Source organism: Neofelis nebulosa, chromosome 11, assembly GCF_028018385.1.
Source record: "Neofelis nebulosa isolate mNeoNeb1 chromosome 11, mNeoNeb1.pri, whole genome shotgun sequence".
Lineage (NCBI taxonomy): Eukaryota > Metazoa > Chordata > Mammalia > Carnivora > Felidae > Neofelis > Neofelis nebulosa.
This window is the reverse complement of record NC_080792.1, coordinates 73,978,836-74,006,765: the sequence shown is the minus strand read 5'-3', so window position 1 is coordinate 74,006,765 and position 27,930 is coordinate 73,978,836. Positions and strand designations below refer to the sequence as shown.

The 27,930-nt window shown below is 44.2% G+C and overlaps 1 protein-coding gene and 1 long non-coding RNA gene across 7 annotated transcripts in view; one reads left to right on the top strand and one right to left on the bottom strand.

Moving 5' to 3' along the window:
* The window catches only part of PISD (phosphatidylserine decarboxylase), a 37,807-nt gene that overhangs the window by 832 nt on the left and 9,045 nt on the right, over positions 1 to 27,930 (top strand). The window contains exons 2-4 of one of the 6 annotated variants that reach the window (XM_058690911.1): positions 3,166 to 3,274; positions 8,193 to 8,272; positions 12,323 to 12,498. In XM_058690911.1, coding sequence (XP_058546894.1) covers positions 12,407 to 12,498 — 92 coding nt within the window. In that variant the 5' untranslated portion in view covers positions 3,166 to 3,274; positions 8,193 to 8,272; positions 12,323 to 12,406. Of the gene's footprint in view, positions 1 to 3,165; positions 3,275 to 8,192; positions 8,273 to 12,322; positions 12,510 to 25,896; positions 26,280 to 27,431; positions 27,496 to 27,930 lie in introns of those variants that run through there. The other 5 variants (XM_058690910.1, XM_058690909.1, XM_058690914.1 and 2 more) reach the window with 5 other exon arrangements.
* LOC131489113 (uncharacterized) lies at positions 26,279 to 27,341 on the bottom strand. Its single transcript, XR_009250401.1, has 3 exons — positions 27,011 to 27,341; positions 26,838 to 26,903; positions 26,279 to 26,609 (listed from the first exon to the last, which is right to left on the bottom strand). It is a non-coding gene; the product is annotated as an uncharacterized LOC131489113 (long non-coding RNA).

The window sequence follows — 27,930 nt, the reverse complement described above, 5'->3', positions numbered from 1 at the left end:
AAATGTGGGTAGCTATGACTCAGAGTCGGCTGCTTGGTGTCATTTCAAAGTGAGAAGGTTTGGAGACGCATAGTGATTTTTGTTTTTCTGGCAGGGTTAATTTTGTCAGCATTGACCAAAACTTGGTCTATGACCAGAGGTGACCTATCATTGTGATTTGGGGAAGTAAAAGGATACTGGATTTGGACTGAAAGTGAGCAGAAACTGATTGTCCTTACCATGAAAGCTTTACTCTCCTATCATGGACTATTTCAGAAATGGTGTAGTTCTCTCAGGAGGGGGCTCTGCAACGTGTGGTAACAGTTGGGATTTGGAAAGGAGGGTGTCTGCTTTCGATATTAATACCAGATGTACTGTTTATCAGTCAGCCGTGAATTCACCTAAACTGTGTCATGAGCTAGAATGACTAAAAAATGGCATTCCTAAAATATTTTTTTAGATGAGGAGGAAGATTTACTCGCTCACCATCATTAAAAAAAAGGGTTGGAGGTGGGGAGTCCTACTTTAGTATCAATATAGATAAATGAGATTGGATTTAGGTGCAGTGATTGGAAAGGATGAGGATTTGGGTACAATAAGAGCTTTTAATTTTCAAAGGTATTATATATTGTTGATAACAAATACCAAAACACAGCATTTTCATAGGCTTTAAAGCATGGCTCTGAGACATACAGATGAAAACCTCATATTGCAGGGGAGTTTTACAGTTACTGGGTGACGTGTGGCAGGTGATAGAACAAAGAGAAAACAACGTCTTGGGTGATAATTAAGGGCCATGTTTCCCAAATTTGTTTGATAAAATAATAGGGTAGGTATTTATTAGAAATTGAGATTCCCAGATATATTCCCATCCTGCTGCCAAATTCAGATTTACTAGGTGTAGTAGCTTGGGACTGCAAGTGTCTTGGATGACTCTTAGGTTCAGGCAAGCATACACTGACTCCTTAGTACCTAAGGAGTGGTTGGCTTGTACAAGGCTTTCATTCAGAAATATTGACATTCCTACCACTGCAAACCATAGTGCCAGGGACCATGGGGGAAAGGAACAACAAAGACAGGAATTAAAAATACAGCATTTGGAATGGGCTTTTTGTTTAAAGAATTTTGCAGTCTAGTAGAAGAGAGAGAAAACACTCAACTAAACACACAAGATAGAATGTGGAATAAGGCCTTCAGGAGGTCTGCCAGTTCATTTTTAGAAAAGCTTCGTATGTTCAGAAAGCAGGAGCGATTCTCTCTCTCTCTGCTCCTCCCCCACTCATGCTATGTCTCTCTCTCTCAAGAATGAATAAATGCTAAAAAAAATTTTTTTTAAAAATGGGGGTGCCTGGGTGGCTCAGTTGGTTAAGCTCCTACTCAGCTCAGGTCATGATCTCATGGTCCGAGAGTTCAAGCCTGCGTCAGGCTCTGAGCTGTCAGCACTCATGCCCTGTCTCTTTCTGTCTCTCAAAAATGAATAAATGTTAAAAAAAAAAAAAAAAGGGGGGGAGGGTGCAGGAGAGATAGAAGGATTATAGTTAAAATGTCACCACCAGGGATGATGTTAAAAGATTTTAAGTTTACATGACTTTAATTCTATTTTTTTAATTTTTTTTTTTTTTTTTTTTTTTTGGAGAGAGAAAGAGAACACATGAGGGATGGGCACAGAGAGGGAGACAGAGGATCTGAAGCAGGCTCCATGATCCCAGAGCAGAGCCTGATGTGGGGCTTGAACTCACAAACCATGAGATCATGACCTCAGCTGAAGTTGGATGCTTAATCGACTGAGCCACCCAGGTGCCCCAAAAGTGTTTTTTAACCATGACAGTATGGCCATAGACCAGTCAGTGTGGATACTCGTCATAGGCAGTTTTTTTTTTTTAAAGTAATCTCTACTCCCGCAACGTGGGGCTTAAACTCATGACCCCAAGACCAAGAGTTGCTTGCTCCACTGACTGAGCTAGCCATGGGCCCCTGGTCATAGACAGTTGATATAGCCATCCCAGTGTGTGCCAGCTGAACATAAACTCTGTTACTTTAAAAAATAGTAATGGGGTGCACCTGGGTGTCTCAGTGGGTTAAGTGTGCAGCTCTTGATTTTGGCTCAGGTCATGCATCTCTTGGTTCGTGAGATTGTGCTCCTGCTGTCAGTGTGAAACCTGCTTGGGATTCTCTCTCTCCCTCTCTGCCTCTCCCCTGCTCATGCTCGGGCTCCTTCCCTCTCTCTCTCTCTCAAACATAAATAAACATTTAAAAAGTAGTAATATGTAGCTAGGTGCTGGTTTTTTATGATTATCTCATGTAGTGTCAATGGGATCCTGTTTTTACAGGTGGGGAAATTGAGGCGTAGAATTAATTGAGTTTCCTAAAGTCACATTGCTAATGAGTGGCAGTAAGTCATGCATTCAGACTTATATGCTTACTCATGGGCTTTAATCACCTGCGTGCAGCATGCCCACTTGAGTCACCACCTAGAAGAGTCAGCTGATTGAATTTATCCATTCATCCTTCTGGGGTTTAATCTCACCATTGAGATTGGAGTTCAGTGGGAAGGCAGGCAAAGTAAACAAATAGGTGAGTTATATATATATATATATATACACACACACACACACACACATACATATACATACACACACACACAATCTTTTCGTTTCAGGTAGTGAGAAGTGCCATGAAAAAAATAAAGGAAGGTGATTAAAGGGCACATGGTAGTCAGGTAAGACAAACTGAGAAGGGAACATTTCACAGAGAACTGAATGATGAGGGAGTGAGCCACATAGAAGGGTGTGCCCATTAGAACAAACAGCAAATGCAAGGGTGTGGAAAGAGGCAAAGGTGTGGTGAGTACTAGGAGTGGCAACTGGAATGAGTAAGGAGGAGACAGAAAGCAGTAGGATATCTGAGAATCCAGCAAGGACCGAGTACATGGGGTCTGGTCTTTTCTGTTTTGAAAAGGTCACTCTGGCTGTTTTGTGGTGAATAGGATATAGAGGGCCAAGAGTGGAAAGTGGAGAACAGACTTTCTCAATCACTTGTTAAGAGAATCAGGTGTCTTGGGTTAGGGTGTGAGTAGTGGTGGCAATGAGAAATAGATATATTTATATACATCTATATATCTTTATATCTATGCGTGTGTGTGTATAATTTTTTTTTACATTTTTTTTTTTTTTTTTTTTTTTTTAGTAATCTCTACACCCAACATGGGGCTCGAAATCATGACCCCGAGAACAAGTCGCATGCTCTTCCAGCTGAGCCAGCCAGGTGCTCCTAGACAGATAAATATATTTTAAAGGTAGAGTCTTCCTGTCTTGCCAGTGGATTGAATGTGGATAATGAGAGAGAAATGTCTTCTATATGAATGAGTCTCAGGGTTTTGACTTGTGTAGCTGTGTAAAGGGTGCCTTTTGCTGAAATGGTATATTATAGTAATGCTGCTATGGTAACAGGTAAACCCCAGCATCTCAGTGACTTAACACAGTGAAAGTTTATGTCTTGGGGCACCTGGGTAGCTCAGTTGGTTAAGCATCTTACTCTTGATCTTGGCTCAGGTCATGATCTCATGGTCTGTGAGTTCAAGCCCCGCATGGGGTTTTGTGCTGACAGCATGGAGCCTGCTTGGAATTCTTTCTCCCTCTCTTTCTGCCCCTCCCCTGCTTGCTCTCTGGCTCTCTCAAAAATAAACTTTTGAAAAAAAAAATCTTAAAAAAAGTTCTCATCACAAGAAAAAAATTTTGTTAACTGTATGGTGACAGATGTTTTTTTTTTTTTTTTTTTTTTTAAATTTTTTTTTTTTTCAACGTTTTTTATTTATTTTTGGGACAGAGAGAGACAGAGCATGAACGGGGGAGGGGCAGAGAGAGAGGGAGACACAGAATCGGAAACAGGCTCCAGGCTCCGAGCCATCAGCCCAGAGCCTGACGCGGGGCTCGAACTCATGGACCGCGAGATCGTGACCTGGCTGAAGTCGGACGCTTAACCGACTGCGCCACCCAGGCGCCCCTGTATGGTGACAGATGTTAACCAGACTTATTATGGTGATCTTTTCACAGTATATATACATATTGATTTATGTTGTACACCTGAAACTAACAATGTTATATGTCGATTATACCTCAGTAAAAAAGAGAGAAAGGGGTCAGTTGTGGCAGATGCTCTGTGAGAGGTCAAATAACACGAGACTCAAGAAATATGCATTGGTGTTGGCAACCTGGAAGTTGTTGGTGACCTTGACAAGAGGTGACATGGTTGAAACAAAAGCTTGGTTGAGCAGGATTAAGAGAGGGTTAGAGGTGAGGAAATAGTGCCAGTGAACATAGCTCTTTTTTTTTCTTTACTTTTTATTTTAATTCCAGTTAATGTACAATGTTATATTAGTTTCAGATGTACAGTGATTCAACACTTCCATACAACACATGCTGCTCATCATGTGACAAGTGCACTGTTTTCTTTTTTTCTTTTTAATTTTTTAAATGTTTATTTTTTGAGAGATGGGGAGGGACAGAGAGAGAGGGAGAGAGAGAATCTCAAGCAGGCTCTGCATTGTCAGCACAGCCTGACACGAGGCTCAAATCCACAAACTGTGAGATCATGACCTGAGCTGAAACCAAGAGTCAGATGCTCAACTGACTGAGCCACCCAGGTGCCCCCCCTTTTTTTTTTTAAGTTTGCTTATTAATTTTTGAGAGAGAGTGTGCGGGTGAGTCGGGAAGGAGCAGAGAGAGAGAGCAAGAGAGAGGATCCCAAGGATCCCAAACAGAGGATCTCCCAGGGCAGGGCCTGATGTGGGGCTCGAACTCACAGACCTTGGGATCATGAACCAAAATCGAGTTGGACACTCAACCAATTGAGCCACCCAGGTGCTTCGTGACAAGTACACTCCTTAATCCCCATTACCCGTTTAATCTATCCCCTACACACCTCCCTCTGGTAACAACCAGTTCTCTTAATGTTTTGTTTCTTAAATTCCATATATAAGTGAAATCATTTGTTATTTGTCTTCCTCTGACTTATTTCGCTTAGCATTATACTCTCTTGCTCCGTTCGTGTCATTGTAAATGGGAAGATTTCATTCCCTCTGAGGGCCAAATACCATTCCATTGTATATGTATACCATATATTCTTTAACCATTCATCAGTCAATGGACATTTGGTCTGCTTCCATATCTTGGCTATTGTAAATAATGTTACTATAAACATAGGGCTGCATGTATCCCTTTGAATTAGTGTTTTTGTATTCTTTGGGTAAATACCCAGTAGTGTAATTCCTGGATTGTAAGTTCTATTTTTAACTTTTTGAGGAACCTCCATACTGTTTTCTACAGTTGCTGTACCAGTTTGCATTCCCACCAGCAGTACAAGACAGTTTCATTTTCTTCACAGCCTTACCAACACCTGTTGTTTCTTGTGTTTTTGATTTTAGCCATTCTGACAGGTGTGAGGCGATATTGCTTTGTAGTTTTGATTTGCCTGATGATGAGTGCCTTTTCACGTGACTGTTAGCCATCTGTATATCTTCTTTGGAGAAATGTCTGCTCCTGTCTTCTGCCCATTTTTATTTGGATTATTGGTTTTTTTGGGTGTTGAGTTTTTAAGTTCTTTAATATTTTTTGGATACTAACACTTTATTGGATATATCATCTTCTTCCATTCCATAGGTTGCCTTTTAGTTTTGTTTCCTTTGCTGTGCAGCTTTTTATTTTGATGTAGTCCCAATAGTTTGTTTTTGCTTTTGTTTCCCTTGCCTCAGGGGTCCTATCTAGAACCAAGTTGCTACAGCCAATGTCAGAGAAGTTACTGCCTGTGTTCTAGGATTTTTACAGTTGACAGTGCATGTAGCTCTTTTTAAGAGCTTGTTATGAAGGAGAGAAGAAAAGTGGGGTGGAAGCTAGAGAAAGGTCCATGGTAGACAGTGTTTATGTAAGATTGGAGAATATACAGCATTTATCTCAGGATATGAATGATCCAGTTATAAAAGACTAACTAGTGTAATGGGGTATTTGCCAGGCATTTTTTTCCAGGAGCCAGGGTTACAGAGGTGTATGAGAGAACTGAGCTCTGTGTTCTTGGGCAGGCGTGCTGAGGTGAAGGCCCATATGCAAGACAAACCACCTGAGTGCTGTGTGTCTGGTTACAGTGGATAGACCATTATCTCCCATTTGTACCTCCCCAGCCAAGGGAAGAAAAGCCTTATTCAGCAGTCTGCAAACATTCTTTTAGTTGGGGGGTTCAGCATTCATTCTGGAACACAATACAGCAGTGTACAGAACACAACAATGTGCCTTTAGTCAGTTTTTACACTTCTTGTTCTAATTCTGTTTGGAAAGCAGGGTTTGAGGCTTTTAGCTTTTGTAGTGGGAGTTTCCAGTCTTAGAGATGAGCATTGTTCACTGCTGAAAGAACATTCATATACTGAAACATACCCTTTGTGTTAATAGCTGTACATCTCTCTGGCCTTAGTGGTGATGATTATCATGATTCCATACTTTTTCTCTATACGAACCTGACTTGCCTGTGGGAGAATCAGATTCTCCCACATATTAGCACCATGCTGTGACGGTGTTTTTAAGTCAATTTCAAGTAAAAGAAAAAAAAAGGTGCCTAAATCTGATCATGTTTGCAGGCTATGTATATAAGACATAACTACTAAATATCCATGAAAATGTGTATTATTGTATGAAGGTCATAAATGTAGTTTTATTTTCCATAAAAGTAGCAATGTAGACATTTGTAATAAATTATTACATCTCACATAAAAGGCCTCAGCAGAAAAAGAAGTGCTTACTGACAAGGACTATTTTCTTTATTTTACTATTTTTTTACTAATTTCTTTACTTCAGATTTTAGGTCAAAATTTGGGGAAACCGAAGTGCTATCTGAATTGACAATGAGATGTGTGCTCTTTGATTAGGGGAAATGAAAATTCACAAATGCTTTCCTTGCTGGCAGTCATTTATTGCCACTGGGAAAATGTCCAGTTTCCTTGGGTGAAGGTGAAAGAGAAACAAACTGAGTCAAAAATAATGTTTTCTTAGGGGCACCTGGGTGGCTCAGTCGGTTAAGCGTCCGACTTCAGCTAGGTCATAATCTCGCGGTTTGGGAGTTCGAGACCCGTGTTGGGCTCTGTGCTGACAGCTCAGAGCCTGGAACCTGCTTCAGATTCTGTGTCTCCCTCTGCCCCTCCCCTGCTCACTCTGTCTCTCTCTGTCTCTCAATAATAAATAAACATTAAAAAAAAAAATAATGTTTTCTTAGAGTGGAAAGCTATCCTTGGTAATTTTTTTCTCAGGAGGCCTGAAACATGTTCAATCTGTCAGCATAGCTTGACAAAGTAGCAAAGTAGCCACAAAAGATAATCCAGAAATTCTAAATTGAGCTGTCTAGACTTGAAGTAGATTAGAATAGTTACACATGGTTTGTGTCATTTTTTTTCCAGGACAGATTTTTAAAATTTAAAATGTGTTAGATTCTTTAATGCGTAGGGGTTAGATGTTTTAAAAACAAATTTTTTTTTTAATGTTTATTTATTTTAGAGAGAGAGACAGAGATGAGTGGCGGAGGGGCAGAGAGAGAGGGAGACACAGAATCCGAAGCAGGCTCCAGGCTCTGAACTGACAGCACAGAGCCCGATGTAGGGCTCGAACTCATGGACCGTGAGATCATGACCTGAGCCGAAGTCGGATGCCCAACTGACTGAGCCACCTGGCCTCCCCTGGGGGTTAGATGTTTACAAGGCTGTGTAGAGTTCTTTTGTGGTACAGAAACATACGGCTTTGTGTAAGAGTGCTGGCTTTACTGCCTGTTATGATATGCTTAATTAAGAAAATAACTTTATTGTGAAATAGTTTCAGAAGTTAAAATAGAATTCCCAAATACTCTTTACCCAGATTCCCCAGATGTCGACTGTATTTGCTTTACTATTCTCCCTCCCTGTCCCCTCTTCAGGTGTATGTGTGTGTGTATATATATATTTTTCCAAAACACTTGAGAGAAAATTACAGATTTGATATTCCTTTACTTTGAACCATTTCAGCTTTTTTCCTACAAGAACATTTTTCTCACACAACCACATTGGTGGTCAAAACCAGGAAATTAACATTCATATAAGATTGTTAGTGAATCTATAGATTGTATTCAAGTTTTGCCAGTTGCTCCACTAATTTTTTAAAAATTTTAAGGTAAATGTTTAACAGTTCATTTCTGTTTGCTTATAGCCTCCTCCACCATGAGAACACTGTTCTGAGCCATTTCCTACAGTCCTTAAGGAAGCTGCCTGTCAGAGCCTTTTATACAAGTAAGTAGCAATTATAGGTAGTGCTGGCCTCTCTGTGCTTCAGTTTGCTTATCGGTATACTGGGATAAACAGGTCCTATTTCATTGGGAAATTATTAGAATTAAATTAAAATTAAATGACCTTATATCTGTGGAGTGCTTAGAGTACCAGGCATATAGTTATTACTGAAGCACTAGTGATTGTGACCTGATCGTTTTTACTGGCTGCATAGTATTCCATTGAATGACTGTACCATTTGGTGTTAGACATTTAAATTGTTTCTGGGCTTTTTCTACTATATACTTATTCTTTTCTCCTTAATGTTTATTATTAAGAGAGAGCACGAGCAGGGGAGGGTCAGAGAGTGGGGACAGGATCTGAAGTGGGCTTTGCACTAACAGCAATAAGCTGGATGTGGGGCTCGAGCCCACAAACTGTGAGATCGTGACCTGAGCTGAAACCAGACGCTCAACTGACTGAGCCACCCAAGGACCTCTCTACTATACATTTCTGTGGTAATATATCTTTGTGCAGCTTCAGGATAAATTTGTAGAGTTAGACTTGCTGAATCAGAAGATTTATGTGTTTTGCAAGTTGGTATTTAGGCCAAATTGCTCTTCAAAGAGGATTGTTCCACTTTATATGCGTTTGAGTAGGAGGTGCTCGTGAATGTGTCAGTTCCCCACACCCTCATCAAAACTGTGGATTGTGAACTTTTTGATATTGTAAGCAGCCATTTGAACTTGTACAAGAATGTGTCTTGTCTTTACTATTTAGATACCATTTTTTTTTTAAGTTTACTTATTTTGAGAGAGAGAGAATGTGTGAGCAGGGGAGGAGCAGAGAGAGAGAGAGGGAGAGAGAGAGAGAGAGAGAGAGAATGAGAGAGAGAGAGAGAGAGAGAGAGAGAGAGAGAGAGAGAGAGAGAGAATCCTAAGCAGGCTCTGTGCTGTTAGTGCAGAGCCTGATGTGGGGCTCCATCTCACAAACTGTGAGATTATGACCTGAGCCAAAACTGAGAGTTGGGTGTTTAACCAGCTGAGCCACCCAGGCACCACCTAGATATCCTTTTTATTCTATCATATCAGAAGCCATTTGTCCAGTGAGAAGATCTTGGGGATAAAATGAGATGGTTGATGAGAGTGAAAGCAAAACATTTATTTATTTATTTATTTATTTATTTATTTATTTAAAATGTTTGTTTATTTTTGAGAAAGAGAGACAGAGTGTGAGCAGGAAAGGGATAAAGAGAGAGACATAGAATCCAAGCAGGCTCCAGGCCCCAAGCTGTCAGCACAGAGCCTGATGTGGGGCTTGCACTCACAGACCATGAGGTCATGACCTGAGCTGAAGTCAGCCACTCAACCAACTGAGTCATTCAGGTGCTCCTATTTATTTAAAAAAAAGTTTTTTTTTTTTTGGGGCGCCTGGGTGGCGCAGTCGGTTAAGCGTCCGACTTCAGCCAGGTCACGATCTCGCGGTCTGTGAGTTCGAGCCCCGCGTCAGGCTCTGGGCTGATGGCTCGGAGCCTGGAGCCTGGAGCCTGTTTCCGATTCTGTGTCTCCCTCTCTCTCTGCCCCTCCCCCGTTCATGCTCTGTCTCTCTCTGTCCCAAAAATAAATAAAAAACGTTGAAAAAAAAAATTTAAAAACAAAAAAAAAAAAAAAAAAAAAGTTTTTTTTAAGTTTATTTATTTATTTTGAGAGAGAGAGCGAGCGAGCGCAGAAGCGGGAGAAGGGCAGAGGTGCCCCTCCACTATTTAACTTTAGAACATTTTCATTCCCTCCTCACTGCGCCTCAACACCCCCCCCACCCCGCCCCAAGCCTGCAGTCCCTTGCAGCCACTAATCTACTTTACGTCTCTGTAGTATGTTTCCTATACTGGACGGTTCATGTGAAAGAAATTCTACAGTATGCAGCCTTTTGTGGCTGGCTTCTTTCATGTATTGTTTTCAAGGTTCATGTTATATCATGTGTCAATACTTCATTCCTTTTTTATTATCAAATAATATTCTATTATATGGATATACCTCATTTGGTTTATTCATTCACCAATTGAAGGCCATTTGGATTGTTTCTGTTTTTTGGCTGGTGTTGGACATTCTTGCACAAATTTTTGTGTAGATGTATCTTTCGTTTCTCTCAGGAATATCCCTAAGAACAGAATTGCTGGGTCATGTGGTAATTTTATGTTTAACATTTTGAGGAACTGACAAACTCTTTTTCAAAGTGGCTGCCCCACTTTACAAAATCCCACCAGCAGTGTACGGGGTTCAAGTTTCTCCACATCCTTGCCAATACTGAGTTGTCTTTTTTTTTTTTAAACTAAAAAATTTTTTTGAGAGAGAGTGCGCACGAGAGGGGCAGAGGGAGAGGAAGAGAGAGCATCCCAAGCAACCTCCACGCTGGGCTTGATCTCACAATCCTGACATCATGACCTGAGCCAAAATCAAGGGTCAGCCACTTAACCGACTAAGCCACCCAGGTGCCCCTGAATTGTCTTTGATTATAACCATCCTAGTGGGTGTGAAGTTGTAGCTCAGTTTGGTTTTGATTTGCTTTTCCCTGATCACTAATGATGTTGTATTGGTTTGTTACAGCTGTTGTAGCAAAGTACCACAAACTGAGTGGCTTAAATAGTAGAAAACTTACTCAAGTTCTGAGACTAGAGGTTTGAGATCAAGGTGTCACAGGATTGCTTCCTTCTGATGGTCATGAGAGAGAATCTGTTCCATGCCTCGTGTCTAGCTTCTAATGGTTTGCCGGCAGTCTTTGGCTTGTAGAAGCATCATCCTGGTCTCTGCCTTCATCTTCACGTAGCATTCTCCCTATAAGCGTGTCTGTCTCCAGATTTTACCTTTTTATAAGGACACCAGTCATATTGGATTATGGCCCACCATGATGACCTTATTTCATCTTGTTTACCTCTCTAGAGACCCTGTATCCAAGTAAAGTCACATTCTGGGGTACTGGGAATTAGGACTCAGCATACGAATTTTGGGGGGACACAGTTCAACCCATAATAGATGTTTAGCATCTTTTCATGTGCTTATTGGTCATATGTATATCTTCTTTGGAGAAATGCTTATTCAAATCCTTTGTACATTTTTTAATTGGGTTGTCTTTTTTATTATCAAATTGTAAGAATTTATGAGAGTTTGCATTGTAGTATACTAGTGTCCAGTCAGAATTGGGCCTGGATTGTAAAAGTAAGGTCAGAGAGTGCTGGATGAGAAGTGATACCTGACTCCCAGTTGTGGACCTGGTGGTGTCTTGCCAGGCAACTTTGATTAGTTTTGCTTCTTGATCTCTTTTGTGATTCAATGTTTTCATGTTAAATTCTCTGGCTATGGTGGCAGTTGAGGTGCATTGTAGTTTCACAGGAAAGATGCTTGTCCCTTACTTATTGGTAAGATTTGGAGACAGAAGGGTCTTACTAGTGACTCAAGGTTGCACCTGCTTATCATACCCCTTTAGGGTCCTGTAACCTTTACTGAAGGCTTTTTTTTTTAAATGTTTTTATTTATTTTTAAGAGAGAGAGAGACAGGGGCGCCTGGGTGGCGCAGTCGGTTAAGCGTCCGACTTCAGCCAGGTCACGATCTCGCGGTCCGTGAGTTCGAGCCCCGCGTCAGGCTCTGGGCTGATGGCTCGGAGCCTGGAGCCTGTTTCCGATTCTGTGTCTCCCTCTCTCTCTGCCCCTCCCCCGTTCATGCTCTGTCTCTCTCTGTCCCAAAAATAAATAAAAAATGTTAAAAAAAAAAAAAAAAAAAAAAAGAGAGAGAGACAGAGTATGAATGGGGGAGGGACAGAGAGAGAGGGAGACACAGAATTGGAAGCAGGCTCCAGGCTCTGAGCTGTCAGCACAGAGTTCGATGTGGGGCTCGAACCCACAAACTGTGAGGTCATGACCTGAGCCAAAGTCAGATGCTTAACTGACTGAGCCACCCAGGCACCCCTACTGAGGGCTTCTAAGATGCGTGACTTTTCCTGGGCCTCCTTTTGGTGCTGTTTGCGTGACTCATCCCTGTCCCTTCTCTCAGTCTCAGAATTTTCTATTTTTTTGTTAACAGATGCCAGAAGAGTCCACACTGCCCCTGCTCGAACCTTGTTCCTGCTGCGCCCCCTGCCCATTCTGTTGGTGACAGGCAGCGGGTATGCAGGTTACCGGCAGTATGAGAGGTACAGGGAGCGAGAGCTGGAGAAGCTGGGCTTGGAGATTCCACCCAAACTTGCTGGTCCCTGGGAGGTAGGACTAAGGTGCAGTCACCGTGAATTCTCATTTAACACAACTTTTTAATTTTTTTTTTTTTTTCAACATTTTTTATTTTATTTTTGGGACAGAGAGAGACAGAGCATGAACGGGGGAGGGGCAGAGAGAGAGGGAGACACAGAATCGGAAACAGGCTCCAGGCTCCGAGCCATCAGCCCAGAGCCTGACGCGGGGTTCGAACTCACGGACCGCGAGATCGTGACCTGGCTGAAGTCGGACGCTTAACCGACTGCGCCACCCAGGCGCCCCTAACACAACTTTTTAAATTGCCCCAAAGTTGAAATGTTTGAAAAACTGCAATGTTCTTTTTTGGAGCTCATGTCTCCAGTGGGTTTTTGGCCAGACACAGACATTATACCTTTGGTGTCATGTTGGGCTTCCCTTCTGTGTCCACACTTACTCCTAATCTCCCCAACAGCTCTGAGGAGAAATTCATTACCTGCTGTTAAAATCCTCAGAGTTCATGCCCTTCTCTGAGGATAAGCTGAAACAGTTGGACTTTTGGGATGTGGATAAGTTCTCACCAGGAACCAGACTGAAATAATCAAATTTCCTTTATTTTTATTGCTCAAAATACTTCCCCGACAATAGGACCTTTCAGTAGGGGCAGGCTTCAATGTTGTTGAACCATGAATGATGTACAATAGAACTGTCTTATTCATCTGTGCTCCAGTGGCCCAGAATGATTGGTAACTTAGAGTAGATAGTAAATTTGGAACTGAGTATTAAGATGCAAGCTTAAAAATGTCTTCTCAGCCATAATTTAGCAAATAAAAAGTCTGAAATATTAGTAGAGCCAGTGGGTAAAAGCCGGGGTGGGGGGGGTGAGAGTAGAGACTTTATGGTATTTAGATGATGCTCTTGGGTTTCCTCATGAGCCGTTCCCTATCAGTAATCCAGCTCTGCTGAATCCACTGACCAAGGCATGTGGGTCTTAAAGGCGAGTTCCAGCCATGTTCCTCAGTAGCTGTGTGAACGTGAACATGTCACTTGCCATTTGGTTCTCTGTGTGACTATGTCATAAACAACTATAAAATAGGTTGGATTGGAACCCAACTGAGATTTCTTCCAGCTCTAGCATAGTTTATCTAGGAATATTTGTTGGCATTGGCATTACATGCTACATTATAGGCTTCCTCCTAAAGTCCTGTTTTGAATTTTGGTTTTGACCCTCTTCCTCCAGTAGAATCTAGTGTAAAGATTTCACCCGATTTCCACCAGTCCTATAAAACTGTGACTTATTCAGCTGGTCATACAGATCCAGATGTGGCTGTTACCCAAGGAGATACCTGCTTCCCCGTGTGTCTGTCCTTTTTCTGGCCTATTCATACACCTTGGGCTTCATAATAACCTATCTCAGACCAAGAAAAAAAAAGGCTTTCTGTTTTCTGGTAGTATATGACAAAGTCCTTTTGGCGAAGGGTAATTGTATAGTATGTGAGTCACACTTTGAAATTTTGCTGTACTCTATTTCCCATGACATTGATGGTTTCCTCTGTAAACGTACCTTCTTGTTTAGGCTGATACTTGTAAGACTGTGATTAATGACCCCACTCAAGATGGTTTCTCTCTGACCCCAAGCATTTGTCAAGCTGAATCACCCTGCGATGAGCTCGAGACCCATTTCAAAGGTCTTCCAAGAGAATCTACATTTGGAAGAAATCTGTGACTTCTAAAATCATAAAAGACTAATGTCAGTCGTATTTTTTAGCATTCACCATTTGTATAATTGGAATTACTGCCATATGTGAATCAATGTCTGAAAGACGAATGTTTGTAAAGAGGACAGGGTTGATTGGCTTATAAGTTCTAGGGCCTGGACAGTAACAGAATACTGGATCAGAGTGGCTCAGTGCTGCACAAGATCTCAAGCCCCTATTGGTTCAGAGCTGGGTTTAAGTTAGATACTGTTAGATTCTTTTGACTGAGTAAAATGGCTATAGGACTGCTGGATTTACAGGCAGGACTCCAGCATTTCACTTTATGAAAGGGAAATGGTCTGGACTCTGACCAGATATTGTAGGATTTCCGGAGAGGCAGCAGGTCGTGAGAAGGGAGAGTGCTGACTAGGAGTCATGGGCTGGATCCTAGTCCTACCCCTGCCCCACCTAATCCCTGTCATCTCATGAAAAATGAGAGTACCCCAATCTGGTCAATCATCAGAATTGTGGGGGAGCTTTAAAACTATGAATTCTTTGTTCTTATCCCTGGAGATTTAGAAAGTTTGAGCAAGACTCAAGATTTTTGTTTTTAAAAAGCCCCTTTGAGGATTCTGATGATAGTGTAGGAACCATGGGCAGATGAGCTGTAAGGTTCCCTTCAGGGCTCTGTTTTTAAGTGGCAAATGAAAATTTCTGTGGGTGATTTTGCTGGAATATAATCTCTTCATATCCTTGGGTCAAGTCGGGCATCTCCAGAGCTTAAGAGAAGACAGGCTGGTAGTTAGACTGAGATGAGCTCCTGGGGTCAGTGGCACAGTTGAGGTGACTGGGTGATTTTGTTTTACCAATAGCATTTTCTGGATTTCCAGGAGATAGACATGGGTTTAGGGGCAATGTAGCCTTCCCCACACATGAAGCAGTCCTGCTAGCTCCTGTTGGTCAGTGTGCCAGCAGGAAGCTTTTGTTCCCCTTTCCCATCCTGTAAGTTTCTCTTGTGTTGAAGAAATATCTGGGCATCCCTCTCTATCAAAACTTTAAAATATTTTAAAAATGTTTGTTTTGGGACTCCTGGGTGGCTCAGTCGGTTAAGCGCCTGACTTCAGCTCAGGTCATGATCTCACAGTTCGTCAGTTCAAGCCCCGCATTGGGCTCTGTGCTGACAGCTCAGAGCCTGGAGCCTGCTTCAGATTCTGTGTCTTCCTCTCTCTTTGCCCCTCCCCAACTCACACTTTGTCTCTCTCAACAATAAATAAACATTAAAAAAAAAAAAGTAAAAAAAAATTAAAATGTTTGTTTATTTTTTGGAGAGAGAGAACAAGAAAGATAATGCATGCATGAGCAGGGAAGGGGCAGAGAGAGAGAAATCCCAAACAGGCTCCACACTGACAGTGTAGAGCCCTGTGAGGGGCTCAAACTCATGAACCTGTGAGATCATGACCTGAGCCAAGATCAGGGGTTGGACGCTCAACTGACTGAGCCATCCAAATGCCCCAAAACTTTTGTAATTTGGTAATTTTTTATTTTTTAAGTAAGTTCTGTGCCCAACATGGGGCTTGAACTCATGACCCCAAGATCCAGAGTCACATGCTCTAGGGGTGCTAGGGTGACTCAGTTGGTTGAGTGTCTGACTTTGGGTCAGGTCATGATCTTGCAGTTGTGGGTTCGAGCCCTCCATCGGGCTTGCTGCTGTCAGCCTGTCAGCTCGAAGCTGGCTTTGGATCCTCTGTTCCCCTCTCTCTCTGCCCCTCCCTTGCTTGTGCTCTCTCTCAAAAAAAAAAAAAAAGAATCACAAGCTCTATTGGCAGAGCCAGCCAGGTACCCCCCTGTATCAAAACTCTTAAGAGTATGTTTGTAATGCTTTAGGTTGAATAGCACCTCACAGTTTTTCTTTCTTTCTGTTTTCAAAGTTTATTTATTTTGAGAGTGAGAGAGCGCACCGTGCGCGTGTGTGTGCATGCATGAGCAGGGAAGGGGCAGAAAGAGGAGGAGAGAGGGAATCTCAAGCAGGCTCTACAATAAGCATGGAGCCCAATGTAGGGATCCATGCCATGACCATGAAATCACGACCTCGGCTGATGTCAAGAGTCAGACACTCAACTGACTGAGACACCCACGTACCCCAGCACCTCACATTTTTTCTGAATCCGTTTATTTATAACAGCTCACTGAGGTGGCAAAGGCCGGTGTTAGAGCCATTTTACAAAAAGAAAGACCATTTGGTAGCAGAGTGGGTTCCAGAACAGAGATCTTTCGATGCCCAATCCCATACTCTTTAAAACAATACCATGTTGCCAATAAAAGGTGCTGTTAGTACAGAATTTAGACAGTGATAGCAAGAGATGGAGGTGAGCTTTAACCTGCCCACTGGGGCTTGCTGTGTACTCAAGGTACCTCCATTCTGTGAGGGCTCCGCCTGTTTAAATTATGAGGTGAATTGAGTATACTGACTTGAAAAGTTGTCTGTAGTTACATAGGTGAGAATTCATATTATGCCACCCATCCCCCATCATAATACTCTTGAAGAATTTATATACATCTCTTTCCTTTATTTCAGTTCTTCCTGTCCACCCCCCTGCCCTTTCTCCTCCCTCTCTAACAGTATAGAAGAAACCATTGCTCCAAAATGTGTGCCATCTCACTCACTGCAAGCTCTACTCTGGGGTGCGGGGAGAGGGCATGGCTCTTGCAGAGGGGAGGTGGGTGTTGGATGTGATTTAAGGAGACTTGAACTCAGCTGTGGGTCTTGAGTGTGTTTCATTTTCATGTGTTCTGTTTTTCACATTTAAGAAAATGTTTCTAGCCTCTTTGCCTGCTCTGAGAGTCCTATTTTCATGGTAGGAAAAGAAGCACATGTAGTTGGCTGAGTAGAAATGAAACCTGTGTGTTTGTTTTATGTGATTAAGGGAATTCTGCAACTAGCAGCAAAGTAAGTAGCCTGTTGAGACCAAATAATTTGGTCATTTACCTGCTTGTAAAGGTAAATGTTCATTTTTTAAAAAATCAGAAAACATTACAAAATATGAAAATGAAAACAGTAGTGACCCACGATCCCACAATGCACAGGAAACCACAGTTCACATTTTGGGGAACTTAGCCCTTCCGGGCTTTTAGATGTTTAGGAATATGTATTTTAATTTTAATTTTTAAAAAATGTTTATTTAGGGGCGCCTGGGTGGCGCAGTCGGTTAAGCGTCCGACTTCAGCCAGGTCACGATCTCGCGGTCCGTGAGTTCGAGCCCCGCGTCAGGCTCTGGGCTGATGGCTCGGAGCCTGGAGCCTGTTTCCGATTCTGTGTCTCCCTCTCTCTCTGCCCCTCCCCCGTTCATGCTCTGTCTCTCTCTGTCCCAAAAATAAATAAAAAACGTTTAAAAATAAATAAATAAATAAAAATAAAAAATGTTTATTTATTCTAAGGGTGGGGGCAGAGAGAGGGAGATAGAGAATCCCAAGCAGGCTCTGCACCACCATCACAGAGCCTGATGTGGGACTCGAGCTCACTAACCGAGAGATTATGACCTGAGCTGAAATCAAGAGTTGGACCCAAGCTCAACTGACTGAGCCACCCAGGCACCCGAGTTAATTTTTAATGAGATAGTTTAAAAAATTTTTTTAAGTTTATTTATTTCGAGAGAGTACATGAGTAGGGGAGGGGCAGGGAGGGGGAGGGAGAGAGAGAAAGAGAAAAAGAATCCCAAGCAGGCCCCACACCATCAGTTCAGAGCCTGACATGGGGCTTGAACTCACAAACTGTGAGATCATGACCTGAGCCAAAGTTGGACATTTAACCAATTGAGCCATCCAGGAGCCCCGAAATGTTTAAAATGTTTTAAATAAAACATGATTATATAAAAATTCAAATACTACCGAAGGGTTTACATAAAAATATCTTCCATTTTCTGCCCCATCTACTAATCCCATCCCTGCTCTCCAGAAGCATGCAAGCATTTTTTTTTTTTTAATTTATTTTTGAGATAGAGTGCGAGAGAGTGCACGGAGGAGGGGCAGAGAATGGAGACACAGAATTGGAAGCAGGCTCCAGGCTCTGAGCTGTCAGCACCGACCATGGGGCTCGAACTCACGAGCTGTGAGATCACGACCTGAGCCAAAGTCAGATGCTTAACCGACTGAGCCACCCAGGCGCCCCTAAGCATGCAAGCGTTTTTAACGTTACTGTATCTTTCCAGAACGTCTCTCCCTACTTACATGTATTTTGGCTACTCAAAGGTGACTTAATTTTTTTCTGTTTAATTGAGAAATAATTGACATACATCACTTATGTAAGTTTAAGGTATACAGCATGATGGTTTGATTTACATATATTGTGAAATGATTGCCAGAATAACAGCTAACATCCATCATCTCTATAGAAAACATTTTTAAAAAAGAAAAAAGGAAAAAAGAAAACATTTTTTCCTGTGATGAGAACTCTTAGGATTAATTCTCTTTACTTTCCTATGTGATGTACAGCAGTGTTAGCTATAGGCATCATTTTGTACATTACATCCCTAGTCCTTATCTCTCTTATAACTGGAAGTTTATACCTTTTGACCTTCTTCCAATTCCCTGTCTCCCTCTGCTCCACCCCCTATACTCTGATCCCTTTTCCTCTTGAGTTTGGTTTTTCTTTTTTTTTTCCCCTTGTATTCATTTTTTTAGATTCCACTTATATATAAGTGAGATCATGCGGTATTTGTCTTTCTCTGGCTCACTTAATGAACTTAGCATAATGCCTTCAGGGTTCATCCATGTTGTTGCAGGTGGTAGGATTTCTTCATTTTTTTTCTGGCTGAAAAAGATTCCAATGTATGTATGTATGATGTATGTACGTACACACACACAGACATACATATACACCACAACTTGTTTATCCATTGGACACTAGGTTATTTCCATGTCTTGGCCATTGTAAATAATGCTGCCATCATGATTTCATTTTTAAGTCACTTTTACTCATGTATTGTCATTTACTTGCAATAAAACATACCCTTTTTAAGTATACAGTTCATTGTTGCTTTTTTATTTTTATTTTTTAAAATTTTTTAACGTTTATTCATTCTTGAGAGAGATACAGAGTGTGAGCAGGGTTGGGGGGGAGAGAGAGACATACACAGAATCGGAAGCAGGCTCCAGGCTCTGAGCCGTCAGCACAGAGCCTGACGCGGGGCTTGAACTCATGAGCGGTGAGATCATGACCTGAGCTGAAGTTGGACGCTCAACCGACTGAACCGCCCAGGTGCCCCTCTCTTTTATTTTTTATTAAAAAATTTTTTTGAATGTTTTTATTTTATTTTATTGAGATAGAGACAGAGCACGAATGGGGGAGGGGCAGAGAGAGGGAGAGAGAATCTGAAGCAGGCTCCAAGCTCTGAGCTGTCAGCACAGAGCCCGATGTGGGGCTTGAATTCCCGGACCATGAGATCATGTCCTGAGCTGAAGTCCGATGATTAACCGACTGAGGCCCCCCAGGTGCCCCTATATATCTTCTTTGAAGGAATGTCTATTCAAGGCCTTTGTCTATTTTACATTGGGTGGTTTGTTTTTTGTTGTTGGGTTGCAGGAGTTTTTTATATATTCTGGATACTAGACCCTTACCAGATACATGTATTTGCAAATACTCTATTCTGTGGATTGTATTTTCACTCTCTTGATAACATGTTTTGATACACAAAAATTTTTAATTTTGATTAAGTCTAGTTTATCTATTTTTACCTTTATTGCTTATGTTTTTGTTGTCCTATCCAAGAAGTCATTCTGAATCCAGTATTGTGAAGATTCTCTTCTAAGAAAAATTAGGCCTTTCTCTCTCTCTCTCTCTTTTTTTTTTTTTAAGAAAAATTGTAGGTCTTCTGTTTAGGTTTTTGGTACATTTTGTGTTCGTTTTTTTTAATGGTGTAAGGTAAGGGTCCGACTTCATTCTTTTGCATGTGGTTGTCAGTTTTCTCAGTGCCATTTGTTGGAAAGACTGTCCTTTTCCCATTGGATGGTCTTAACATCCTTGTGGAAATCTATCTCCTTTTCTTTTTTTTTAATGTTTATGTGTTTATTTTTTGAAAGAGTACATGTGCAAACTGGGGAGGGGCAGAGAGAAGGGGAGAGAGAATCCCAAGCAGGCTCCATGCTGTCGGTGCAGAACTGGGTGCAGGGCTTGATCCCGTGACCTGAGCCAAAATCAAGAGTCGGCCGCTTAATCAACTGAGCCGCCCAGGAGCCCTTCTCCTTCTCTTTTAAATGACAGAGATGATATAACACTATGACAGAATGTTAGAAAACAGGGAGGGCAGTCATGATCCCCTCCAGTCGCTCTGGCTTCTGTGGCGATAGATTGTAGGAGGGCTGGGGTGGAGACAGGGAGACTGGTGGGAGGCTCTGATGGTATCCCAGCGAGAGAAGGTGGTGGCTTGGATCGGGGTGGGTGAAGGGCTTCATTCTCAGTGTGTTTTGAGGGGAGAGTGAACAGGATGCACTGAGGAATTGGATGGGGAGAGATGGGGCAATGACTCATGATTTTCTTACTCGAGTGTATGGAGGGGTGAAGTAGCTCTTGACAGAGAGCTGGGGAAGAAATAGGCAACAGCTAGACTCTGTTACCTTAATTCAGTTTGTACTTTGCTTTTCTTTTTCTTTTCTTTTTTTTTTTGTAATTTGCTTTTCTTTAAATCAAGTCCACTTAAGCATTTTTCACATGTTTCTTCTGTTTATATCGGCTCATAGTGTTTGTAAATTTAATATTTACACCGAATGGCATAGAACAAGGAATCCATGCTCCTCCAGAAACAGGGCTCCCAGCCTTGTCAAACCATGAGGATGCCCTTGGCCTTAGAGCAGGAGCCGAGAGTTGAGGAGCTGCTTTCAGGAGTTTCTTCTCAGGAACCCGTGATGTCATGGACAAGTTCTGGGTTTGTGGTCAAACTGCCTGTTCAGTTAGGCTGCCCAAGGCCTGGTGTTTGGCCTTAGAAAAGAGGGTGCTTGACACCGGCATCTCTCTGTAGAGAGCTGGCTTTGTATGAATAGCACAGGGGATAGAAGACAACCAGGTGTGCCTGCAGCTGTCACATGTTCTGGGTTTGTGTGGTAGTTGTGATTCCAGATATGCTGTCCTTGTGTCCTCATTGTCCTTTTGTCCTCATTGTCAAAAAGGGAACCAAAACCTTCATAGGCATTTCTTAACAAGAGGGGTTGAAGTGTGTTGCATCTGTAAACCTAAAGTGTACAGTGCACACCTGTGCAGCATAGTGACTCCAAGGCTTCCTGTGAACACCTAGGTGATTTGAGTTCCATGCAGGATGACATCTGGTGGCAGACTCCTTTGGTCTCTGGCATTTCCAGGGTGTCCTTTTTTTCTTGACTGCTGGACCTGAGAACAGAGATGCATCTGGTAGGAAAGCTGGCCTGCTGGAAATGGTGGACTCTTTGGGGAGGAAGCAGTCCTCCTGTCTCTCTTCCTGCCAGCCTCCAGAGGTGATCCACAGACAGAGGTGGGCCTATGACTGCAGAGCAAGTGGGGATTGGCAGCTGGCCTTTCTTATCAGGTGCAAAGGGCTCTCACTTGAACACCTGCACCTAGCCTGGAGGCACCCAGCCTGGAGCCAGGCACTTCGGGTGCTGAACATACCTGGCTGAGTGGACAGCATATAAAAAGTTCAGCCCTGAGTCCCTCCATGTGAAGCAGCAGCAGCGGGTGCTGAGAACAGACCTGACTTGTTCTGCCTCACCTATCAGCAGGAGATGTTCTGTATGTGGAATCTGGTCTTGGGTTTTTCCCCCCACCCAGTAATAGAATTTAGGGAATTTTCTGTGGTTTAAAGCAAACTTCCAACTCTTAAATTGTGAATAGAGTAGAAAAGTCAAGAGAATAGAGTTACACACCTCTTGATTGAACAGTTAATGTTTTATCATACCTGCTTTATCTTCGTGTGTATATATATCTTTTATTCTCTGAATCATTTGAAAGTATGTTGCAGTCATTACAAAACTTCACCTCTAAAAGCTTTAGTACGCATCTGAGTATAACAACTTGGTTTTGTTGTTTGTTTTTGGCCTAGCCATGGGGTCCTGTGGCAAGGTGTGAGGTGTTCAGGGACCAGTGGCATAGACAATAGGCCTCAGTCAAGAGCAGCTGGGCCCACATCTATGTTCACTCCCTGCATTAGCAACGCTTTATTTCCAGCCTCAGTTTAGAACTTAAAAATGTATGGTGCAACATTCCAATTCATTAAAAGGAATGAGGGAGGACAGATCAGCCTGTGCCCACATATCACCCTATGTCCTTTTTCCTGCCCACCCGCCTGGAGCTCCATTTGCCTGCATTCAGCATACCCCTCTGTGCTGTGGTGCCTATGACGCTGGACAGTATTGAACATGTTCTGCACTTTTTTTTACAACTTTATATAATTACTATAGCTTTCTTCTTCTTATCTGTAAACAGGCTACTATAAATTCCCTCATAAGGTTGTTAAATGAGAATGATGTATGTGTAAATACCTCGCTCTATGCTGGCAGGGTGTAGAAATTCAGTAAATACAGGCACACTTCATTTTATTGTGCTTTTGCTTTATTGTGCTTTGAAGGTAATTGCATTTTTTTGTTTTTTATTTTATTTTTTACAAATTGAAGGTTGGTGACAACCCTGCATCTAGTGAGTCTGTCAGCACCATTTTTCTAACAGTGTTTACTCACTTTGTGTCTCTGTGTCATATTTTGGTAATTCTCGCAGTATTTCAACGTTTTCATTAATCTGTTTGTTATGGTGATCTGTGATTAGTGACTACGACTTGCTGAAAGCTCAGATGACGGTTAACATTTTTTAGCAATAAAGTGTGTTTTAATTACATACATTGCTTTTTTTAAAAAGGTTTTTTAAAAAAGTTTTATTTTGACAGAGCATGAGCGGGGAAAGGGCACTGGGAAATCAAAAAAATTCATTTGACTTGCATTTTTTAAAAGTTTATTTCTTTAGAGAGAGAGAGAATGCACGGGTAGGGACACAGGGGGGTGGGGGAGAGAGAGAACCCCAAGCAGGCTCCCTATTATTTGTGCAGAGCACTATGTGGGGCTCAAGTTCAAGGACCGTGAGATAATGACTTGAGCTGAAATCAAGAGTTGGATGCTTAACTGATTGAACCCCCCAGGCATACTTCATTTGACTTGCTTTATTGCAATATTTGCTTTATTGCAGTATGCTGGAACCAAACTAGCAATATCTTTGAGGTATGCCTGTACTGTTTTACTTCCTACCTAATAGGTGTTAGGAAAGGTGGTTGTTAAAGTGAGCAGTCAAGTTGGCAGGGAAGTAGATCCCACTTCTCTGCTCAGGTGTCGTTTACTAACTGCCCAGCTCTGTCCTCAGAGAATCTTGGGCTCATTCAAGGTCAAGAGGGCATCTCAGGGGCCTCAGGGCCCCTATCTGGGAGGAACTGTGGCGGCCACACCCCCAGGTCACTCAGGCTTTGCTTTGCCTCTTCCCGCTTGCCCCAGCCCAGGGACAACTCTGAGTGGTGTGTGGAAGAGCTGAGGACTGCCTGAAGAAGATGAGGAACAAGATAAAGCTGAGCTCTGGGTCTGGAAGGAGTCCAGGGTGGCTGACTCAGAAACCTTTAGGGCCCTGTGTGGAGCTTTCTGCCAGGCTGTTCTGCCACAAATCACAGTTTCCTTTATTGTGCTGCAGACCACCCCTGCTCCGTGCCCCCTCCTCCAGGAGCTGCTGGTGGGATTGCTGAGAAACGCTGGCAAATGCAAGGGGGTAGGGCTGGGAGAAGGTTTCAGATGAAGAAATAGCCTGAGGGCACGTTTGTGAGGCTGCTAACTTGCCCGTGGCTTCTTGCACCAGCCACCAGCCCTGAGACACCAGCCATCACTGGTCTTCCTCAGGAGGCTTCTGCCAGCCCCCAGGGAATGAGAATTAGCAGAAAGCACCTGCCACCCCTGCCCTACTGCTCCCTTCATCCCCTTGTACAGTAGTGCATGAAATTCACTAGGCAGGGAACTACAGTGGCATGAGTGACGTGGGACACCTGTCCACGGGTGCTGGAGGCCAAGAGGCCTGGGGCCTGCAGAGCCTTGCGGTGGCGCTAGGTGGCACTCCCACCCAGGGGAGTACCAACAAGGTAGGAGGACCCAGTGTGGCTGGAAGGGACCTCGTTCAGGGTGGGAACATAAACTTTTGTTTTTCCCAGAAATCATTTGTTAACCATTATCTGGAATCTAGAAGGCATTTCCTTACTGAAACATACGTGGTGGAAGTCAGGTTAGAAGGCTAATCTCAGGACAGACCTGTGGGCTGGTTGATGAGTTTTCTAAACACCAGTCTTCCTGAGAGGCTTAAAATGATTACAAAGGAACCCTGGTAGACCTGGAGTGTCCCTGTTGTTCATTTTACTGGGAGAGCATTGGTGTTTCAGAGGCTGCTCAGCAAATGAGAACCTGGGCTTTTGTTTTCCTCCCCTAAGTGTAACTTGGACAAGGCCTGGTCTGGAAGTACTGGAGGCTTTGGGGAAGTCAGAATGGTCCTCCAGGATCTTTCTGGTTCTGGAATTTAGTGTTGCCAGGATTCTGTTATCTTCCTGTGCTTTCACTACTTTTTATCCCATTTCACGGTGTGTTTGCTTAGAGCTCTGGGGTGAGAAGGGGTCTTAAGTCTCACTGAGGCTCAGAGAATGCTGTGGGCCTAGGCTGGGAGACTGCAAGGTGCAGCCCCTGTGCTGGAACCTGAGCCCTAGAGGGCTGGAACTCTACATAGTACACCCCTGCTGCCCTATTCCTGCTGTGCATTAGAAGTGTCCAGCATTATGGAAGTCCACGAGGAGGGACCCTGCCTGTCTTCTGCCCCTATCCCTGCTGTGGCATCCCAGGTCTGTAGCTTGTCACAGAGCACTTGCAGAGTGGATCCAGATGAGAACAGGTGTTTGGGGCTTTGTATGCCACCGTGTCCTGCTCCAGGCTGCCTGGGCTCAGCTGCCCATCTCTTTGCAAGCCTAAAGGCTCTTTCTTCCTGTTCCAAATGTTGCTTTAGAAATCAAATTCTCAGGGCACCTGGGTGGCTTATTCGGTTGAGTGATTTCAGCTCGGGTACTATCTCACGGTTTGTGAGTTTGAGCCCCACATCAGGCTTGCTGCCTTTGGGTCCTCTGTCCCTCTCTCTCTGACCCTCCCCGACTCATGCCTGCTCGCTCTCAAAAATAAATAGATATTAAAAAAAAAAAATTAAATTTTCAGTGATCAGAAGGATCTAGGGTTGTACCCTTGTTGAGTGGCCTAGAGCATGAAGACAGCCTTCTGAGGCAGTCTGACCGCTGAATTTCACCGTTTGTTTGTTTTTTGGGTTTTTTTGGTGTTCCCCGTTCACTCCAACTCACCTAGAAAATGTCTCTTCATCCTATGTGGAGCGAGTGCTTGCAGGCATGGGGTGTAAGGTGCTGACCCCCCCCCCCCCCCACCCCTCCGCTGGGCCCTGCCATCTACTGGGGTAGAAGGACATTGCATGAATGACTTCACAGCCTGGGGCCAGAGGGGAACTTTGCTTTTACTGAGTCTGGTCTCTTTGGGGGTCTATCCCAGATTTTGTGTGGCAGGGGATTTGTATGGTAGGAGTGTGTCTGCCTGGAGGGGGGGGGTGTGTGGAGGGGGTGTGTGTGTGTGGAGGTGGGGGCATCCTGTGCCTTCCAGGTGGGGTGTGGGAAAGAGCCAAGGACTTAGATGCCTTTTCGAGGGCTATAAAAGGTAGCTGGAGGTGGCTTTCTGTTCAGTCCCAGGAAGCTGGCCCTGCGTGAGGTCAGCCACACATTGAAGCCTGGGACTGCCCAGTTTGGAGTGAGGAGGAAGAATGGCCCCCAGGCCCCGGAGGTGTCGCCGGGAAATCCCGTGACCGGGCGGGGCTGGTTCCCTGGCCACAGCCCCTCCTCTTAAAGGGGCCCTGGGCCCGGTGGCTGGGTCTGGCCCGAGGGCGGAGCGTGACTGCTTCTGGTGTCCGCCCTCCTTCCCCGCCCTGGGTGGTCCGAGTGGCCAGAGCCGAGCCCCCGCCTGCCTGCCGGGGCTTCCTCTCCGAGTGGCGCCTCCTTGGGCGTCAGCGCCTGACACCCAGCGAGACCGGACTACCTGCTGGTGAGTGAGCGGAGCCCGTAGCGGGGCCGCCCTGGGTGCCGGTCGCCCCTTGGAGCTGCGGGGCCCTGGGCTGGAGAGCCCACCCCACAGTCTTCATCCCTTCACGGGCTTCTCCTGCCCACATGGTGGGTCACGGGCCGTCCTGGATGAGCTCACTTCCGCCAGGCCGGGCAGCATCTCCTGGCCCTCAGCCGGCCGGGAAAGGGAAGGGAAAATGCTGGGGCTCCAAGTCCCCTCTTGCTCCGAAAGATTTCCTCAGTGACTGGCACCAGTTAGGGAAGAAAGCTGCCCTGTTCTCAGTGGGACCTGTAGGTGTCCCCAGGGTCTCACCTGAGGGGCAGAGAAGGGGGTGACAAGCTGCCCTTCACAGAGCCCTATCCCCAAAGGAAGGTTCCTTTCCTTTCTGGGTTTCTTAAATTTCTTAGAAGTCCCGTGCTGCAGGGAGGACTGTCCCCACCTCCAACCACCCTTCCCTGGCTGCTGGCTTGAAAGAAGTATCTCTGGGTCCTTCTCTTTCCTTCCTCTTCTCTTGCCCAAGGCTTCCCCAAGATGGCTCACCCGTTTCACCTGGGGAGAATCCATTTTCCCTGTTCTCTGTTTTTGAAGTTTTGTCTGCTTCTAGTCCTGGAACACAGGGAGGAAGGGTTGGTGGTCCCACCTGGACACAGCTGTTTGTGTCATGCTTCAGGTGAGCAGGGTGGGGGGCTGGGGGTGTTGGGTAGTGGCCCTACCTTCCAAGGTGGAAGCGGGCCCAGAAAGTCAAGCAGATGGACACAGAATTGGGGGAAATGGGGACACTGAGGCTTTCTGCTGTGGCTTCAGGGGGAGTGACCCTGGCACCCAGTGAGAGTTCTCAGGGAGCAAGAACAAATTTCTTAGGTTGTTTCTGGCAGGTTGTGTGCCTGGCTGCAAGGCCCTTGGTGCTCAGGGAGAGCTTATTGGGGGGCGGGGGACAGACAGTTTGACTCCGTCCCTGCCTTCCTTACCTTGTCCAGACTCAAACCTGAATCCATCAAAGTCCAAGGGAACCAGTCAGGAGCATGGCCCCCTGCCCCACACCTGTAGTAACTGGTAACTGGCCTGGGTTTGTCCATCTGACTTCAGTTGGAACGTTCCATTCCACTGAGGGGGTTATTGTTGCCTTCATTACAGGTTGTGAGGGGACATGGCAGCACTGGTCGGGTGTGAATACCCAGAGTAGCACGTCCAGACAAAGGTGACCCCCTACCTGGTCCTGTTGGGCCGTCAAATCTTCTCATAGGGGCAGCAAGTGTCCGTGTGATTTGGGCTCTTTCAGAACTACTGACTCCACCCTGTCCCTGCTCTCTTGCCAGTGGGAGCATACCTCGGTGCTCCCAGAGTTTGGGTTTGGAAACGGAGGTGGGGTGTTGGGAGTCAGGTCTAGGGGATGAGACTTTCACCAGGTCTTGGGTGAAAGTGAGGCATGGTGTTTCTGAGCAGAGCAGAGTTCTGGGCCAGTGTTGCTACTATGATCTGAGCCTCGAGGGGGTGAGCAGGAGGAGTGACCCTTCCCATTTCCAGATAGCCAAACTGATAGCCACAGAGCACCTGTGACTTGCAAGGCCTCTCCCAGCTCTCAGGGTAGGGCAGCCAGGATTGCAGTAACTGGATTGTCCCCCTCCCCCACCAA